At 38.2% G+C, this 13,695-nt stretch overlaps 1 protein-coding gene across 4 annotated transcripts; it reads right to left on the bottom strand.

The window, feature by feature from the left end:
* On the bottom strand, nt 1,850–8,558 carry LOC109712006 (protein APEM9-like). Of its 4 annotated transcripts, none has more exons than XM_020235416.1 (7): nt 8,302–8,481; nt 7,781–7,945; nt 7,015–7,092; nt 6,600–6,876; nt 4,985–5,352; nt 4,354–4,479; nt 1,850–2,193 (listed from the first exon to the last, which is right to left on the bottom strand). In XM_020235416.1, exons 1-7 carry the CDS (start codon nt 8,391–8,393, stop codon nt 2,187–2,189), a joined length of 1,113 nt encoding a protein of 370 aa, XP_020091005.1. In that variant the 5' UTR covers nt 8,394–8,481; the 3' UTR covers nt 1,850–2,186. The 4 variants fall into 4 exon arrangements, with proteins under 4 accessions (XP_020091005.1, XP_020091006.1, XP_020091003.1 ...); XM_020235417.1 differs by lacking the exon at nt 1,850–2,193 and adding an exon at nt 2,684–2,702; XM_020235415.1 differs by lacking the exon at nt 1,850–2,193 and adding an exon at nt 2,944–3,388.

The raw sequence follows: 13,695 nt of genomic DNA, 5'->3' as shown, positions 1-13,695 counted from the left end.
GAGCTTCTAGAGAGAGAGAGGGTGTTTTGGGTGGTTGCAAATGAGAGAAATGAGAGGGGAATAGCCTACAATACCTCTCATATAACCCCTACTTGATAGATTGCAAGAAACCCCCTCAACTCTTCAAACAGTGCACTGCCCGCGCAGGGCATTTTCGGGCTACGGGAATCGGTCCTTGTTTGAAGGACCGGTCCCTCAAGGACCGGTCCTTGGCTGAGGGACCCATCCCCGTAGGTCCAGAAAATCAGCCTCAAGGATTTAGCCAAATTTTCAGCCTTTTACCGTTTCTTCTCCGTTTTCGCTCGTTTTTGCTCGTTTGGCCTCCGATTCATTTCAAATCGAACCGAGACTCTCCAAACATGTTTTCGAGCGTATTTTCATCATCTTTTCATCCGCGCTAATGCCGGATTTAGTCCATGGTCCAACATAGTCTTTCGGATCCCGTTTTCGCGCCTACGCGCTCCGAAAAGGCCCGAATGCTTTCGAACTTCACGGAAATCATTCTAATGGCTTTCCAAACCAACATATCCCGCAAGTTCATAATTTTAGAAGTTCGGTACCTTACATATATCATGGCAATTAAAATTACAAAAATGTGTGGTCTTGTCTACTACGGAAGCGGAATTCATTGCTATCACCGAAGTTTGCAAGGAAGTGTTATGGATGAAGCGGTTCAACGGTGAACTTGGGCTAAAGTAAAGTATGTTATCTATTGTGATAGTCAAAGTGCCATTCACTTGTCCAAGAATTCAAGTTTTCATTATAGAAGTAAACACGTTGATGTAAGGTATCATTGGATACGCGATGTTCTTGAGAAGAAATTGTTAGCACTTGAAAAGGTCCACACCGATAAAAATGCATCAGATATGATGACAAAGGCTTTATCTAAGGAGAAGCATGAATTATGTATAAGTATGGCCGGGATGACAATTTGCTTGGATAGAAAACTCTCTTCATAAGTCGGGAGGGGAAGTTTGTTGTGGTGTCCCTCCTCATGAGGGAGTCATGTGCAAAATTGCACATATTTTGTTGGACCCATTTTGTTGGGTTATGTTGGAGCCATTTGGGCTCATGGGCTAAATAGTTGGGCCAAGATTTATCTCCACTTATTCATGTGACTTAAGAGATTAGGGCTTGGGACGAGAGATAGAGAGAGAAGTGGAGTTCTCTAGTTTTCTCTTGCAAAAGAAAAAGGAGAAAAAGGGGTAGAGAACAAGAAGCTATTGGAGGTCACCATTGTTAGGCTTGTTAGAGAAGCTTTTGAAGCCGGGTTCGTGGGGAAGCTAAAGGAGCCCGATTACCTTGCCGGGAGGTTTTCTTGGGAGATGTTTCACAAGCAACATTGGTGGTGAGATCTCTCCAATATTTCTCTTTATTTGGATCAATAGCTTTGATTCTTGTAATCCATGTCTTTAGTAGTAACTAGAGAGGAATTGTACTCATCCCATCTCATATAGTGGAGTTGTTTGAAAGTGGCCCTGTGGTTTTTGCCTTTATTGGGTTTCCACATAAATTTGGTGTTTGATTTCTTGGTTGGTTATATGTGCTTTATTATTGCTTTTTTTATGGTGTAATATGATTGGAATTAATCTATTTTAGATTATTTCCATTTGATCTTGCATAGTGGGAGAATTTAGATCACTTTCTTCTCCCAACAGGAATAACAATCTAATACTTAAACAAAAGTTTTTTCTTTCCATGATGATATCAAACTTTCAGAGTATGGAAAGTGAAAGCGCAAGTGAAACCAAAACATGAGCAAATGCTAAAGTAGAATATAAATGTAAATATTAAAAAGGTTGAAGATTATGGAAAAGTACTCAAGCAGTAGAAGAAATGCTACAAACAACTTAAAATCTTACGCAGGAAAAGGATTCGGGAGCACAGGGGACAAGTAAATTTATGCTCAAGACATGTTCGCCTATAAATTATGAATTCATAAATGAAAAAAATTAAGGGACGATCAGCTAATTTCTTTGTTCAATCTGAAAAAAGCGTAGAGAATTGAAGCATAGTCAACATCTCCAACCAACCCAAGGTGAGCTCAGGGAATCAAAATAGAAATAAACGCAAGATGCAGACGTAGGGTGGTTTGAACGATGTAGGCGTATGCCGCGTAAACAGCAGCAATCAGTTAGTTGCCTGTAATCAGGCCGTCCAAAATTGCTTGTATTTTACATTCAGCATTATTGCCTGAAAGAACATAAAAAAAGGAAAAGAAATGAAAACTTCATCTTAAACCTGAGCATTTGCTTAAGCAGAACATAACTGTAAATATATAAATAAAGAAGGTTCAAAGTCGAGAGTATGGAAAAGTAGTGCAAAAGTAGAACAAATGCTGGAAATAGTTTAAAATCTCAAGCATGAAAAAGATCCGCGAGCACAAAAACAAAATAAATTGAAGTTCTAGGTACTTTCACCTATAAATTATAAGCACATAAATGAAACAAATGGGGAGGCTCAGCTAATTTTCCTATTCAGTCTGAAGAGAGAGCAGAAATTGGGAGGCCTAGTCAACATCTCCAACCAACCCAACATGAGTGCAGGGAAATTAAAATAAACAGTAGATGTAGATGCAGGGTGGTCTAAACATTTTCAGCACATGCTTAATAATGAGGGGCATAGGCTTAGTAAACAGCAGCAATCGGTTGCCTACAACCGGGCCATCCAAAATTGCTTGTATTTGAGTTCAGCATCGTCACCTCAAAGAACATGAAAGGACAAAAAAATAAAAAAAATGTAAACTTCATACGAACACACACATGCAGAATTTTAGAACTAAATATGTAAATCTAAAGAAAATACACCTACTCAAAATCTGAATCACAAAATTTAAATGTAGAATGGAAAACTCAACTCAAGATTTGCATATCCAAATGCAGCCAAAAATTATTTAAGAAAAAATTCAAGTTCAAATGTAACTAAAACTTACAAACAAAATATCGGATTTAAAATTGTCCACAACAGTACTCTACTTTAGGAATCCCAGTATGATGCATAAAGAGAGTTTAGTTATGAAGTATAAATAAGGACCATGCGCAAGCAGGAACAAAGATAGCCCAAAAAAAAGTGAAAGAAAAAGGGGAGCATGCATTGAAAAAAGAGAAGTACATAAACAGGATGCAAGGTGATATAGTGTGGGCAGCAACCTAAGAGGTAAGAGAAAAGCAGAAAAGAAGAGCTTAAAAACATAAAGAGGCACACAAAATGTCCTGACTTCAGTAGTCAGATAGTCAACCCGGGGGTACAAAATGTCTATGAAATGTCCGCACTTCAGAAATCATCAGAGTAAACCCAGCGGGGCAGACATAGCTTTTGACAGTAGAGTTTCCGTAAGAGGGGGAACTGGACCAAGTCGATTTATCACTGCTTGACAATCCTCGATGCCCTGGCGTATCCTGATGCATTCAGTTACTAGCTCATTTTTTTGTGTGATAGCAAAAACGAAAGTCTTTTAAAAAGCTATACTCCTGTGCTAACTTATGAAATATGTTGTCATCATAGTTGACATCCTTAACATGTAGGTCCAATTCGCCCACCAATCGTTTAAGAGCGATGTGACCAGCTTCTTTTTCTGCCCCAGCAGACGTAGAGGATTCTGTACCCCAACGGCGAATAACTTCAGTAATTGATTCATTTCAAGTGATGTGGAGATCTATATATACTAGAAAATTTCCATTGCCATCTACTACAACCACATTTTGTGGTATCTCCAAGTTGTCAATAGCGGATAGCGATAGTATTTGGAGAGTCTCATAGCGAAAAGCAGATAGCGGCCGTCATAGCGGGCGCTATGGACCCATAAGGATTTCATGAAAACAAACTTAATATGTTTATATTTCTTATAAGAAATACATATAATTTTGAAGAAAAGATAAAATTTTGAAGAGAAGACAACTAATCATATCTTTCTTTTTTTTTAGTATTGCAAGTCTATAAATATTTAATGTGATTATCTATTAAGATTAACTTTAAAATATTACGACTTAGCAAACCAAAAAAACATAAAACTCAAAAATCTATAATCCATAAATAATCTAAACAATTTATAAATGGATGTCAAAAAAGACAATCTTAGATAAATGATTAAAATCTTATTCATCAGAAAGACATTCTTTTTCTCTTTCACTAGAGGTATTCTGATCATCCACTTGAGAAACCATTGCGGCCGCTATTTTAAACAATGGGTATCTCCGTCTGTCACCTTTTCAACAGCTCCATAAAAAACACACACACAAAAAAAAAAAAAACTATGACGTGTGCAAGAACTAGAGATATTAAACAAAAAGATTTTTTTTCTTATTAACTTTGGCACAAGGAAAATAACCACAGACACAGTACAATGATCATCACCAGCTTCTTTGGGGAGCGGAGGGTAGCTGTTGAACAGCAGCCAGTGGGTTCATCTGGATTGAGAAAGCAAGCCCCCAAGCATCAACCAACGCTTTTCTCAAAGATAATAGTTGTCTCGACACTAACCTGTGATACATACCAGGAGAAATTTCTCTCTGTTAGAAGCTATATATGCCATTAAATAGAAAGTTGAATGCAAGAAATAATGACGGTACTGCTACAAGAATCACAAAGAAAGCATGCAATTAAGATGTGATTAGCGTGAATCTAGGTGCTAAACTTTACTGCAGATGGAGGAAATTTATAGGAGCAGGCCTCCTTATTTTCGGGTTGACTACAACTGTACTCACTTGAAACTCGACCATGATTGTAGCCAGACATCCATAGTCTCAAATTTAACAATTTTGTTTCAATAGTTTGCCCACATGTATCGATTAAGTCTTTTTGCAGGCCTACCATCTAAAGGATCAATGTCGTGTCAGCATCATAATCGCAATCGAGATCTAAATACTAACATGTCTGATATGGCATCCTCGCTCAGATCAAATTTATAGTTAACCCTTTCTTCACAACTGCGATGTGTTTATTTGGCGCAGCACACGAGAGAAATGGTAGAGGAAGGGAAGCTCACCTCTTCAATATAATTCCTCGCTTTCGAAGAATATAGTAAGCCGAAAAGATCAATGAGACAATAAGCAGCAACTTTGCACCCGGAAGCACTAGCTGCACTCTGCCAAATTTAATCCGGACTGTCCGAAACCACCAAAAGCAAGGGTCAATCCGTCGGATGGATGGATGAAGGGATTTTATAGGGCCTGCTTTTAACTTATCCCCACTTGACAAAAAGTGTGGTTGGATGGTCTTGGGATATTCTTCAACCTTTGAGGCATTTATGGCTGAAGAAGGATGGCTCTCCTTTGTTGCTTGTTTTTCCGCCAAACCTGCAGAAGATCTATGGTTTGCAGTAGATTGCAATGAGTACAATCTCCTCAGTAAGTCCTACAGAACCAAAATTAAGCAAGCCATTATGAATACAATTACAGAATAATAACTTTCCAATCTGCTAAAACTTAAAAGGAGCTCAACTTATGCAACATGCTAGTAGGTCTTATCATATAAGGCACCTCATCTTCAAAACACCCAGTTTTCTGAAGTGCTTCAAATGAATAAGTGGCTTGTATGATTACACTCTTAATTAAATGCCCGACCTAACTAGCCACTTGAGTTTGGGCAAGTATTACAGAAAAATATGGCCTAGAAGAAGGTCCTCTCCACAGTTGAAACCTGCCTGAAACAAGTTGCCCAAACAGGGCATGAAGATCATTACATAAAGTCTTCTGAATAGAGTAATCTTCTTCTAAGCCAACACACTACCTTTCCCCTTCTATCTGAAATAACATGAACACGTAATTAAATTTTCCAGAGACCTAACAACCTATGCTTTTTGCCCTGAATTGAGCTTAAAAGCTCTAAATTTGCACGTGCTTGTCAATTTACTCTTTGTGGACCTGCCCTACTTTTTAACCTAGCTACTAAAATGCTGCAGCTACCTTTGCAGAGCATTGCAAAAAGCGTAATCATCAGTCCCCATGATCTGGGCTGAGACAGCTAATTCATCAGCACTAAGGAGCTAACATAATAAAGTTTACCCATTATCATTCCAAAAGTTCCAACGATGTTTAATATTCATATATTTTCATCAGATGTACTTACTAAGAATCATACAAAGTCGACTAGATGAAAAAATTGACAATAACGGCCTCAACGTATTCTCGACATTAACTGAACACCAATTTGCTCAAGACAGCAGAGAGGTATTATACATAAAACAATTTGACAATAAATAGTGGCATTACTCACCATTCTCATAAAATGTATTTACATTCACAGATAAAAACCATATAGGTTGAGTAATGAATAATCGCTGAATTGCAAATCGGGAAGGACGTTGAGCATATTAAGATATTAGGAGCATCAACTTGGAGGTTCTTTCATAGTTGACAGTGTTTCTGACAATTGAAGATAGAGAGATACTAGGAGAATATGGATGGGCTTTATGATGGTCGATCATTCACTAATAAACAACACAAGTGTACTCATTAGTTTTCTTTTTCCGTTCTGATTGAAAATGTATGCTAGTTGAATATGGAAAGAACAATATAAAGGGCCAGAGGTCATGCAACCTTCCAAAAGATATGTAAAGACAATAGCAATTAGAACACACGATAAAGGAAACAAAGTTAAACCTGCCGATCTTCTTCACGCAATTCTGCTCCCTCTGTCCAAGATATAGCAAGTTCAGTCTCATTTAAGACCATCCCAAGGAGTGTTATGGTGTAAAGCTCTGCCACATCCAAATAATCTTCAGTAGACAGTACACACTGCCGTATGCACCGACAGTCTTCTTCTCCTTCTTCTGTTAAAATATAAATGCCACCATTTGTACATTTCCACTTAGCAAGGTAATCCTCAAAGATTGCGCCAAGATTGGATGTAAACCCTTCTGTTATTTGCATGCTAGCCCTATTAAAACTTTGTAATATTACTATTTTCTGAATACAAGGTTATCAAGAAACAAAAGCCTACGGACAATAGATTGGCAAATCATTTCTGTAGCTAGAACCACAAAGGCATGCCTTAAAATTGTACGTCTTACAGTACCCTGTTAGGAAAATTTGAACAGGTATAGCAGCCACTGAACCATAAACCTCTTTAAGCTCCACAAATAGTTGTGATATCCTGCAACATTTTCCTCTATGTCGTGAGCATTCAATAATGAAACATTCACCTAAAATAGAGATTTGGAAGCTATTGGAGTAGTATACATGTAAACCATAATAATTGTGAAGAAAAGAGAAGGACAATAACACGAGCTGTTTATTTGCACCTAATTCATATTTATAAAGTTGTTCAGAAATTGGCCGAATAACCAACAATAGCATTTGGAACCAGACTAGCTTCTATATCCTAGTATGCTTCAAAACCCCTTTATTCAATGTGCTTTGTGTGACATCATAACCTTCACTACTGCAGGCTTTTCTTCTTCTCTGCCATCGACAGAAATTCTCATTGGAACTATCCTATGAATGCTTGAATCCCTTTTTCTGGTTAACTGTTTTGTAGTTTCCTAATAAGCATCTACATAGCACTCGTGGAACATCAATACCAACCAACCATAATCAGAAATCAACCAACCTTTAGTGTGTTATTCGTTCAATGTACAAAATACTGCCCGTATTACATAACCCCCTCTCCTCACCTCACACCTCCACCCTACCCGCAATCCGACTTTTGTCTATTTCTCAACTGCTCTCTCCTCCTCTCCTGTTTGCTTTTAACTTGACAAATGAGATGTAGATATACTCAGTAGATCCAGCAAATATTCTTTTTCCCCCCTTAATTAAGTGAAAGGAAAAGAATAAGATACCTCCCCAGTTCCTTCAGTGACTGTATAAGTACCATACCAGCAGCTTCGGTCATTTCAACCAATTGAATATCATCCACAACATGTTCTAATTGAGCAGTCTGAATATTCCGAACAATGGAAGAAGCCAAGGCTGCTGCATCCTCAAACATGTTGCCAACTAGACAGCTGGAACATAAAATAGCATAACAATAAGGACACATTTTCAGTCTTAGAATTTCAATTTACAGTTTAAGCAACTTGAAATAATAGCTTGGAAAGATCAAATATAAGAACTATAAAATCATGCAGCATGTTATATCTGGACAGAGGGTGAACGGCGCACAGAAATTGAATAGAAAACTACAATTATCCAAGAAAACTGATATGATAACTGACAAATTATTAAGCATGGGGATCATCCAGAAAATCTCTACCGCCCAGATAAACAATATTTCACAATTAAAAACAATGGGGAAGAGCAAAATTAAAAGCAAAACAGAAGTTTTCTGAGTGAAAAATTAGTAGATATGGTCCATAATTACCGCTCGGCATCGTCGATTTGCTTCCAGATATCGTATTCCGAGACGAGGCCCATCCCCTCTTTTCCTCCTCCTTCGCCTTCCCGTTTGGGCATGCACACCCTAGTAATAAGTTAACAAGCTGGGGGTGCCTTAGAATTACAACTGGTCGTTCCACCGGTTCAGACTTCAGACACAAAAAAAAGGCGTAAAAATAAATAAATAAATAAATAAGTTGGACCGGCCCAACACGAGCCGAAGGGATGAATCATATTTGATTGCGTCACAACACAAGGGCAATCTCGTCACTCTCTAACCTCTGTTTCTTTCTCAACCACTTTATCCCCCCCACCGTCTCCTCTCTCCCTCAACCCACCTCGAAAAGCTAGAGCGTACCGAACCATGGCAGCGGCGGAGGGTCTGAACGAGTTGACTCATGGGCTAATTTTCTCCAACTAGTTTTGCAGAGAGAGGAAATGCTCTATTTTAAAACAAAATCATGGGAAAAGAGAAGATAGAAGTGAAGAGATGAAGAGAGAGCATTGTTTCCTCAACAACTTTTTGAGATCATTACACCTTACTGACAAGATATAGAGTAATATAATGGGCTAATATAAAAGATTAGCCTGTTATGTCGACTTCTACAGTAGAAACTCTATAAAATCTTACAATAATTGCAAAATGTGCAATGAATCTATAATTAACGTAACACTCTCATTAAGTAGTGACACAAAATCATAATAATTAAAATCAATAGATATATTATCAATAATCCTAATAATTACAATCAATAGATTCATTGCACATTTTGCAATTATTGTAAGATTTTATAGAGTTTCTACTGTAGAAGTCGACATAACAGGCTAATCTTTTATATTAGCCCATTATATTACTCTATATCTTGTCAGTAAGGTGTAATGATCTCAAAAAGTTGTTGAGGAAACAATGCTCTCTCTTCATCTCTTCACTTCTATCTTCTCTTTTCCCATGATTTTGTTTTAAAATAGAGCATTTCCTCTCTCTGCAAAACTAGTTGGAGAAAATTAGCCCATGAGTCAACTCGATCAGAGCCTCCGCCGCTGCCATGGTTCGGTACGCTCTAGCTTTTCGAGGTGGGTTGAGGGAGAGAGGAGACGGTGGGGGGATAAAGTGGTTGAGAAAGAAACAGAGGTTAGAGAGTGACGAGATTGCCCTTGTGTTGTGACGCAATCAAATATGATTCATCCCTTCGGCTCGTGTNGACTTCTACAGTAGAAACTCTATAAAATCTTACAATAATTGCAAAATGTGCAATGAATCTATAATTAACGTAACACTCTCATTAAGTAGTGACACAAAATCATAATAATTAAAATCAATAGATATATTATCAATAATCCTAATAATTACAATCAATAGATTCAAGCTAATATCAATCAACAGATATATTACTCGTCACCTCTTGATCAAATTTAAAAGATAAGTCAGCAATGTATCTATAATTAACTTATCACTCTCATTAAGTAGTAACACAAGATCGCTGGTCTGGTTTGACTTTGACGAGAAAATAATAGGTTTCATCAAGGATTACAGGCGTTCCTTCGATCTTGGTAGGATGCCACCTCTAACAACAATCAAATAAGTATTTGCACTATAAAATTGATTAAGCAATAAGACAAAGGGTATGTAACAAATAGAAAACTATGCAAAATGTATAGGATACAAAAGAAAAAGGTTAGAATACGATAATCCAAAAGACAAAAAAAAGTAAAAAAGACAATAGCAGACAAAAAAAAGTAAAAAAGACAATAGCAGACAAAAAAAAGAAAAAAAGACAATAGCAAGTTGAAAGATGATAGTACGAACAAGTTAAAAATAAAAGAAAAGTAGCTAAGATTGAAAAGCAAAAAAACACCAGCAGTGCGAAACCCATTATTAACTAACAATAAAACAAAGAAAAAGAGAATTTTTTGAACAAGGGAATAAAAAAATGAAGAAGAGAGAGAAATTAAATAACAAAAATAGAGGAATTGGTTTAATACAAGTATTACAGGGTTAGACATGCAATAGCATGAAACATGAAACTAGACAAAATCCTGTTAGGATTTGGTTAGATTTGTAGTTGAATCCTAGTTAGATAAGAATTAATATTTAAATCTATTGAAAATAAATTAAGATTTAAATATTAATTAGAGTATAAATCTAACTAGATTAGGATAAATATTTAAATTTATTGGAGATAAACTAAATATAGATTTAAATATTTATCGGAGTAGGAATCCTAATTATATTAGGATTTGAGTAGCTTTTGATGTAAGCTATAAATATAGTATAGGTGCTATTATTTTGGTGGTGGTATGGATTAGCCACACCCATATGGCATGGCCAAGATGGTCATGATTTTCGTTGCACCTAGTGCATTGGTGCAAGAGGACGTGTGCGGTTTTCGTAGCTGTGGGTAATTGGTATATCTTGTGCACGAATGCACAGGATGAGAGAGATGTCTTCTGGGAGTATAGAAAACGAGAGAAGGGTAGGAGAGATTCAAAAAGAGGGTTCGGGTTGTAGCTACTCTGTGGAGAAGAGGAGTCAGATATAATCTTCTCTTATTTAATGAATTTTATTTTACCCGCTTATTTTTCTTTTTTATTATTGTATCAGCTTCTGCTGAGGAGACGGGTATATGGTAAAAACTTGATTTGACGCTTCCGTTGCGGAATCCAAACAATCGGTACCGGATCCACAGCAGTCGGTATCAAAGCGGGTTGCGGATTCACAAGATCCGGTACCAGGGCGAGTACTGGATTCCCAACAAAGCCAACAAAAAGTATAAAAAACATTAGAAGAAGTTTCACAAATCAAGTGAAGGTAATCATTTGGCTTCGTTTTGCCGCAGGTGACGAACTAGGAGTCTACAAATCCTAAGAAAATCACTGTAGCACCTAAGAAAGCCTACGAGGTGGGTGGTGCTCTCCAAACTTGTTGGAATTCACTTTATGTCTAATGTGTCACTTTTTGAGTATACATATATAATTGTTGCATGCATTGTAGGGTAATGAGATTATAAATATGTGAATGTTTGCATTTTGTGAGTTCAAGTGCATCATAAGATGGTTGAGAACCAATTAGAATGTAATAACCCTATATGTGCATGTAAAAAGAAATAAGAGCTTAGTGAAGTTAAAGAACAAGTGACATATGACATGAGGACAATGTGATGTTGAGAATGAAAGCTAAAGTTAGCATGATGTATGACGTAAAGAACACTAGAGCTAGTGTGTGGCATTAAAGGGAACAAATGTGGTATAAAGAATGATAAAAGCTAGAGTTAGCAAATGTGTGGCATCCAAGAACACTAGAGTTAGTGTAATGACATATTCAAAGTAAAGTTAGCAAATGTGTGGCATCCAAGAACACTAGAGTTAGTGTAATGACATATTCAAAGTAAAGAATGCAAAGAACATGTGTTTGAGACACGATGACATACAACCTTAGAGCTAAGGGTCAATTATGCATAATTCCTTAGAGTTAAGGAACAGATTGAACTGAATATCCTTAGAGTAAAGGATTGATCATACTCGCTATAAGTCCTTGCTTGAGAGTGGTCGCTCCCCCTCGGGCGATGCGCTCCGGAGTTTGTCATCATTGGGTTGAGTTACTCAGAGGACGGTCTTAGCGGGAGGAAGCTGAAGGCCCGCGATCATGGATTTTGAGTTGGTGAGTTAATGATGCGATACCCCCGGGTTAGCCTTGAGATTGAACAAAGAATAAAGAATAAAGAACAAAGACCATGCATTCTTCATGAGTTATATTGAGCATCATTTTTTATCGCATTGTGCAGGCATATTAGTTGCATTGTATAGTTGGTTACTTATCTGCTTATTCTTTCTATTATGCCTGAGTTAGACCTAGTGGGAAAGTCGGTGAGATTGGAACCGAACCCACTGGGAACTTCGTTGTAGTTCTCACCCCACTATTTCCACAGAGCCGGGACCGAGGGAGCCGGCGAGCGACCGCGGTAAAGGTATCGCGCTATAGACAGTGACTTCCCGAGTCGGGTTTACATTTTGTTAGTAGCCTACCATGTATCTTCTTTTGTATTTGAAGATGTTTATATATAAAGCGAATGAGAGAAAAGAATGTAATGTTTCATTTTGAGCAAGTGTGATGTAAAAAGAGATGATGCAAGGAAATGTTATAGTTGAATGCAATGTATATGATAAAAAAAAATGAATCACAGTACTTATGTAGTAGTTAGCTTCCTTTCTTTCACTCATGACTATTGCTTACCCTCGTGTAAGCCGTTTGTGTATATTTCCGCTAGTGCTTTTCTCTACTTGAAAATATACAGGTGATGAGCCTTGGGTGGATAGGGAAAACTCTGTTCGTTCGGCGTCCGTTTGACGTGCCCGGGCGGGGCATGACAGATATAGTGGTATCAGAGCCAAAGTGAAAGAATAGGAATGGACCTAGAGTTAGGATTGGAAGACCTTAAGGATCTTGGAAACGTGAGTGACGTGGAATCAAAGTTAACGAAAGCATATGATTGGGTCGAGTCGGGATGTCTCTAATGTGATTAGAGGCTAGGTTTAAATTAACGTTCGTTCTCTATTCCTCGTGTTGTGTCGGGCGGCCGACGACATAATACTTGGGGTGATAATGAGCGCGTATGTTTGCTTTCGCTAGATTGGGTATGGTTCAGTAATGTTGGTCATGTAGCTAATGTAAGTTGCTTCTTTTCAGGAAGCAATGGCACCCCGTCGTCGACCGCAAACAAGGTCGATGCCTGAGGAGTTGAATGCGGCGCCCGAGCGATCCGGAGCGAGTGGCGACGGAGAGCTTAGGGAGCAGATGGCCCCACTTGTCGGCGTAATGCGGCAACAAGCGGAGTTTGTTCAATGCTAAGGGGAGCAGATTCAGCGGCTCCAGGAAGCCTTGGAGCATCAGCAAGCAGCGGCGGCCCAGGCAGGTGTCGAGCTTGTCTGTAATACACTGAACTTTTGCAAATTGCGAAGTTCGAGTATGTGGAATGGTGTGTGGGTCACTCCTACATGTTCTAAAAGGTTAGAACAAGTGTTGGGACAAGTTTGAGAGTGATTGGAATNACCTAGCTAGGGACTACTAGGAGCGTGCTAGTCGATCACCTTGCTACTCGGGGCTACTCGGGCTACGGCCGAGGGTGATGTCCATATATATATAGAGAGACCACATTCTTTTTGTACACCCGTGATGTATATTTACTTTCGGGGTTGAGATTATAGTAGTGTTACTTCTCCTTTTTGCTGTGATCATGGTTTGTATACACTTTGGATTTTGACTCGGATTGGATACTCGTTGTATATCGACTTGTACTTTGCTCTGATATCAGGATAGGACTCTCTTGTTTTACTTCCTATCGACTTGCTTCTTGTAGACGCCTTATATACTGCAGGTGTATGG

Source organism: Ananas comosus, linkage group 6 (assembly GCF_001540865.1).
Source record: "Ananas comosus cultivar F153 linkage group 6, ASM154086v1, whole genome shotgun sequence".
Taxonomy (NCBI): domain Eukaryota; kingdom Viridiplantae; phylum Streptophyta; class Magnoliopsida; order Poales; family Bromeliaceae; genus Ananas; species Ananas comosus.
The sequence above is the reverse complement of the archived record's forward strand: the minus strand, read 5'-3'. Positions and strand labels throughout refer to the sequence as shown.